The following is a 6,159-nucleotide window of genomic DNA, read 5'->3' as shown; positions in this document are numbered from 1 at the left end:
ATGTGATGGAGTCCGTGGTGGATGTCTAGATGTGATGGAGTCCATGGTGGAGGTCTAGATGTGATGGTGTCCGTGATGGAGTCCATGGAGGATGTCTAGATGTGATGGAGTCCGTGATGGAGTCCATGGTGGATGTCTAGATGTGATTGAGTCTGTGGTAGATGTCTATGTCTAGATGTGATGGAGTCCGTGGTGGATGTCTAGATGTGATGGAGTCCGTGGTGGATGTCTAGATGTGATGGAGTCCGTGGTGGATGTCTATGTCTAGATGTGATGGAGTCCGTGGTGGATGTCTATGTCTAGATGTGATGGAGTCTGTGGTAGATGTCTAGATGTGATGGAGTCCGTGGTAGATGTCTAGATGTGATGGAGTCCGTGGTGGATGTCTATGTCTAGATGTGATGGAGTCCGTGGTGGATGTCTAGATGTGATGGAGTCCATGGTGGAGGTCTAGATGTGATGGCGTCCGTGATGGAGTCCATGGAGGATGTCTAGATGTGATTGAGTCCGTGGTGGATGTCTAGATGTGATGGAGTCCGTGGTGGATGTCTAGATGTGATGGAGTCCGTGGTGGATGTCTAAGTCTAGATGTGATGGAGTCTGTGGTAGATGTCTATGTCTAGATGTGATGGAGTCCGTGGTAGATGTCTATGTCTAGATGTGATGGAGTCCGTGGTGGATGTCTATGTCTAGATGTGATGGAGTCCGTGGTGGATGTCTAGATGTGATGGAGTCCGTGGTAGATGTCTAGATGTGATGGAGTCTGTCTAGATGTGATGGAGTCCGTTGTGGATGTCTATGTCTAGATGTGATGGAGTCCGTGGTAGATGTCTATGTCTAGATGTGATGGAGTCCGTGGTGGATGTCTATGTCTAGATGTGATGGAGTCCGTGGTGGATGTCTATGTCTAGATGTGATGGAGTCCGTGGTCGATGTCTAGATGTGATGGAGTCCGTGGTAGATGTCTAGATGTGATGGAGTCCGTGGTGGATGTCTAGATGTGATGGAGTCTGGTGGATGTCTATGTCTAGATGTGATGGAGTCCGTGGTGGAGATGTGATGGAGTCCGTGGTGGATGTCTAGATGTGATGGAGTCCGTGGTGGATGCCTATGTCTAGATGTGATGGAGTCCGTGGTGGATGTCTAGAGTGATGGAGTCCGTGGTAGATGTCTAGATGTGATGGAGTCCGTGGTAGATGTCTAGATGTGATGGAGTCCGTGGTGGATGTCTATGTCTAGATGTGATGGAGTCCGTGGTGGATGTCTAGATGTGATGGAGTCCGTGGTAGATGTCTAGATGTGATGGAGTCCGTGGTGGATGTCTAGATGTGATGGAGTCCGTGGTGGATGTCTAGATGTGATGGAGTCCGTGGTGGATGTCTAGATGTGATGGAGTCCATGGTGGATGTCTAGATGTGATGGAGTCCGTGGTGGATGTCTATGTCTAGATGTGATGGAGTCCGTGGTGGATGTCTAGATGTGATGGAGTCCGTGGTGGATGTCTAGATGTGATGGAGTCCGTGGTGGATGATGTCTAGATGTGATGGAGTCCGTGGTGGATGTCTAGATGTCTGGAGTCCGTGTGATGGATGTCTAGATGTGATGGATGTCTCTAGATGTGATGGAGTCCGTGGTGGATGTCTATGTCTAGATGTGATGGCGTCCATGTCTAGATGTCTATGTCTAGATGGGATGGAGTCCGTGGTGGATGTCTAGATGTGATGGAGTCCGTGGTGGATGTCTATGTCTAGATGTGATGGAGTCCGTGATGGATGTCTAGATGTGATGGAGTCCGTGGTGGAGGTCTAGATGTGATGGAGTCCGTGATGGAGTCCATGGTGGATGTCTAGATGTGATGGAGTCCGTGGTCGATGTCTAGATGTGATGGAGTCCGTGGTAGATGTCTAGATGTGATGGAGTCCGTGGTAGATGTCTATGTCTAGATGTGATGGAGTCCGTGGTGGATGTCTAGATGTGATGGAGTCCGTTGTAGATGTCTAGATGTGATGAAGTCCGTGATGGAGTCCGTGGTGGATGTCTAGATGTGATGGAGTCCGTGGTTGATGTCTAGATGTGATGGAGTCCGTGGTAGATGTCAAGATGTGATGGAGTCCGTGGTGGATGTCTATGTCTAGATGTGATGGAGTCCGTGATGGAGTCCATGGTGGATGTCTAGATGTGATGGAGTCCATGCTGGATGTCTAGATGTGATGGAGTCCGTGGTGGATGTCTATGTCTAGATGTGATGGAGTCCATGGTAGATGTCTAGATGTGATGGAGTCTGTGGTAGATGTCTAGATGTGATGGAGTCCTGGTAGATGTCTAGATGTGATGGAGTCCGTGGTGGATGTCTATGTCTAGATGTGATGGAGTCCGTGGTGGATGTCTAGATGTGATGGAGTCCGTGGTGGATGTCTAGATGTGATGGAGTCTGATGTGATGGAGTCCGTGGTGGATGTCTATGTCTAGATGTGATGGAGTCCGTGGTGGATGTCTATGTCTAGATGTGATGGAGTCCGTGGTGGATGTCTAGATGTGATGGAGTCCGTGGTAGATGTCTAGATGTGATGGAGTCTGTCTAGATGTGATGGAGTCCGTGGTGGATGTCTATGTCTAGATGTGATGGAGTCCGTGGTGGATGTCTATGTCTAGATGTGATGAGTCCGTGGTGGATGTCTATGTCTAGATGTGATGGAGTCCGTGGTAGATGTCTAGATGTGATGGAGTCCGTGGTGGATGTCTATGTCTAGATGTGATGGAGTCCGTGGTGGATGTCTATGTCTAGATGTGATGGAGTCCGTGGTAGATGTCTAGATGTGATGGAGTCTGTCTAGATGTGATGGAGTCCGTGGTGGATGTCTATGTCTAGATGTGATGGAGTCCGTGGTAGATGTCTATGTCTAGATGTGATGGAGTCCGTGATGTCTAGATGTCTGTCTAGATGTGATGGAGTCCGTGGTGGTCTATGTCTAGATGTGATGGAGTCTCTAGATGTGATGGAGATGTGATGGAGTCCGTGGTGTGAGATGTCTAGATGTCTAGATGGAGTCCGTGGTGGATGTCTATGTCTAGATGTGATGGAGTCCGTGGTGGATGTCTATGTCTAGATGTGATGGAGTCCGTGGTGGATGTCTATGTCTATGTCTAGATGTGATGGAGTCGAGTCTAGATGTGATGGAGTCCGTGGTAGATGTCTATGTCTAGATGTGATGGAGTCCGTGGTGGATGTCTATGTCTAGATGTGATGGAGTCCGTGGTAGATGTCTAGATGTGATGGAGTCCGTGGTGGATGTCTATGTCTAGATGTGATGGAGTCTGTGGTAGATGTCTAGATGTGATGGAGTCCGTGGTGGATGTCTAGATGTGATGGAGTCCGTGGTGGATGTCTATGTCTAGATGTGATGGAGTCTGTGGTAGATGTCTATGTCTAGATGTGATGGAGTCCGTGGTGGATGTCTATGTCTAGATGTGATGAATCCGTGGTGGATGTCTAGATGTGATGGAGTCGATGTCTAGATGTGATGGAGTCCGTGGTAGATGTCTATGTCTAGATGTGATGGAGTCCGTGGTGGATGTCTATGTCTAGATGTGATGGAGTCCGTGGTAGATGTCTAGATGTGATGGAGTCCGTGGTGGATGTCTATGTCTAGATGTGATGGAGTCTGTGGTAGATGTCTAGATGTGATGGAGTCCGTGGTGGATGTCTATGTCTAGATGTGAAGGAGTCCGTGGTGAATGTCTATGTCTAGATGTGATGGAGTCCGTGGTGAATGTCTATGTCTAGATGTGATGGAGTCCGTGGTGGATGTCTATGTCTAGATGTGATGGAGTCCGTGGTAGATGTCTATGTCTAGATGTGATGTGAGTCCGTGGTGAATGTCTATGTCTAGATGTGATGAGTCCGTGGTGGATGTCTATGTCTAGATGTGATAGAGTCCGTGGTGGATGTCTATGTCTAGATGTGATGAGTCCGTGGTGGATGTCTATGTCTAGATGTGATGGAGTCCGTGGTAGATGTCTAGATGTGATGGAGTCCGTGGTGGATGTCTATGTCTAGATGTGATGGAGTCTGTGGTAGATGTCTATGTCTAGATGTGATGGAGTCCGTGGTAGATGTCTATGTCTAGATGTGATGGAGTCCGTGGTGGATGTCTATGTCTAGATGTGATGGAGTCCGGGGTAGATGTCTATGTCTAGATGTGATGGAGTCCGTGGCGGATGTCTAGATGTGATGGAGTCCGTGGTGGATGTCTATGTCTAGATGTGATGGATGTCAAGATGTGATGGAGTCCGTGGTGGATGTCTATGTCTAGATGTGATGGAGTCCGTGGTAGATGTCTATATGTGATGTCTTATAGCTCATCATTTCCAGGGTCTGTTGGAGTCCATGGTGGATGCTGCGGAGGGTCTCTGTCCCCATGTGATGAGGAAGACTAACCTTCGTCAGGACCTGATCAAAGCCAGCACAGCTAAGATGGTGGTTCCCCGTAGCTTCGTCAAGAACACCCTGCTGGAACAGTCTGGAGTCGACATCATCAACAAGATCAGGTGAGACTAGAGTTGTATCATGTGTTTATATGACAAGACACTCCACTCCACACTAATGATGTCCAGACTTCATTAAAAAACTCAACATTATTTTTACTGTTGTCCTGAAATCACTAACCTCCATGTCCTTGTTCTCTTGGCTGAATGAACTATGACCTCTGGCTGACAAGCCTGAGTACAATGAGAAGCAGAATCCTAGTGTACTGTTTTTATATTGTGTTATCTACAGAGGTGACGTGTCTGTCTGTGTCCTCTGTCACTGTCTGTGTCCTCTGTCACTGTCTGTGTCCTCTGTCACTGTCTGTGTCCTCTGTCACTGTCTATGTCCTCTGTCACTGTCTGTGTTAAGGTCATAGCAGTGGCCCTGATTGTTAGATTCCCACTTATTGGTCCTGTAGTTGGACAGTGTGCAGGTGTCTATCCTTCTAGTGTAGATTCACACTTATTGGTCCTGTCGTTGGACAGTGTGCAGGTGTCTATCCTTCTAGTGTAGATTCACACTTATTGGTCCTGTCGTTGGACAGTGTGCAGGTGTCTATCCTTCTAGTGTAGATTCCCACTTATTGGTCCTGTAGTTGGACAGTGTGCAGGTGTCTATCCTTCTAGTGTAGATTCCCACTTATTGGTCCTGTCGTTGGACAGTGTGCAGGTGTCTATCCTTCTAGTGTAGATTCCCACTTATTGGTCCTGTCGTTGGACAGTGTGCAGGTGTCTATCCTTCTAGTGTAGATTCACACTTATTGGTCCTGTAGTTGGACAGTGTGCAGGTGTCTATCCTTCTAGTGTAGATTCACACTGTCATTTAGAACGCCAGGGGGTTGTTCACAGCCTGCTGGTCTGATGGCCCACACAGCCTGCTGGCCTGATGGCCCACACAGCCTGCTGGTCTGATGGCCCACACAGCCTGCTGGTCTGATGGCCCACACAGCCTGCTGGTCTGATGGCCCACACAGCCTGCTGGTCTGATGGCCCACACAGCCTGCTGGTCTGATGACCCACACAGCCTGCTGGTCTGATGACCCACACAGCCTGCTGGTCTGATGGCCCACACAGCCTTGCCTCAGTGTTGACCCTGTGAAGTGGGAATGAATGAAACCTCTCTCCTCTTTCTGACTTCATCCCTCTGTTTCTCTCAATCTCTTCTTCATCAATCTGTTTCTCTCATCCATCTTCATCTTCATCCATCTGTTTCTCTCCCTCTTCATCATTCCTCTGTTTCTCTCCTCTTTCATCAATCTGTTTCTCTCCTCTTCATCAATCTGTTTCTCTCCTCTTCATCAATCTGTTTCTCTCCTCTTCATCAATCTGTTTCTCTCCTCTTCATCAATCTGTTTCTCTCCTCTTCATCCCTGTTTCTCTCCTCTTCATCCCTGTTTCTCTCCTCTTCATCAATCTGTTTTCTCCCTCTTCATCCCTGTTTCTCTCCTCTTCATCAATCTGTTTCTCTCCTCTTCATCCCTGTTTCTCTCCTCTTCATCCCTGTTTCTTCCCTGTTTCTCTCCTCTTCATCAATCTGTTTTTCTCCTCTTCATCCCTGTTTCTCTCCTCTTCATCAATCTGTTTCTCTCCTCTTCCCCCTGTTTCTCTCCTCTTCATCAATCTGTTTCCTCC

At 48.1% G+C, this 6,159-nt stretch overlaps 1 protein-coding gene across 1 annotated transcript in view; it reads left to right on the top strand.

Moving 5' to 3' along the window:
* The window catches only part of LOC121842994 (F-actin-uncapping protein LRRC16A-like), a 12,905-nt gene extending 8,157 nt beyond the window's left edge, over nucleotides 1–4,748 (top strand). Inside the window, exon 5 of the mRNA XM_042312698.1 lies at nucleotides 4,373–4,748. Coding sequence (XP_042168632.1) covers nucleotides 4,373–4,552 — 180 coding nt within the window. The 3' untranslated portion in view covers nucleotides 4,553–4,748. The remainder of the gene's footprint in view (nucleotides 1–4,372) is intronic.
* Nucleotides 4,749–6,159: the final 1,411 nt, after the last annotated feature.

The sequence above is a fragment of the Oncorhynchus tshawytscha genome, unplaced genomic scaffold, assembly GCF_018296145.1.
Source record: "Oncorhynchus tshawytscha isolate Ot180627B unplaced genomic scaffold, Otsh_v2.0 Un_contig_7178_pilon_pilon, whole genome shotgun sequence".
NCBI lineage: Eukaryota > Metazoa > Chordata > Actinopteri > Salmoniformes > Salmonidae > Oncorhynchus > Oncorhynchus tshawytscha.
Note: the sequence above shows the minus strand (reverse complement) of the source record. Positions and strands in the feature narration are given on the sequence as shown.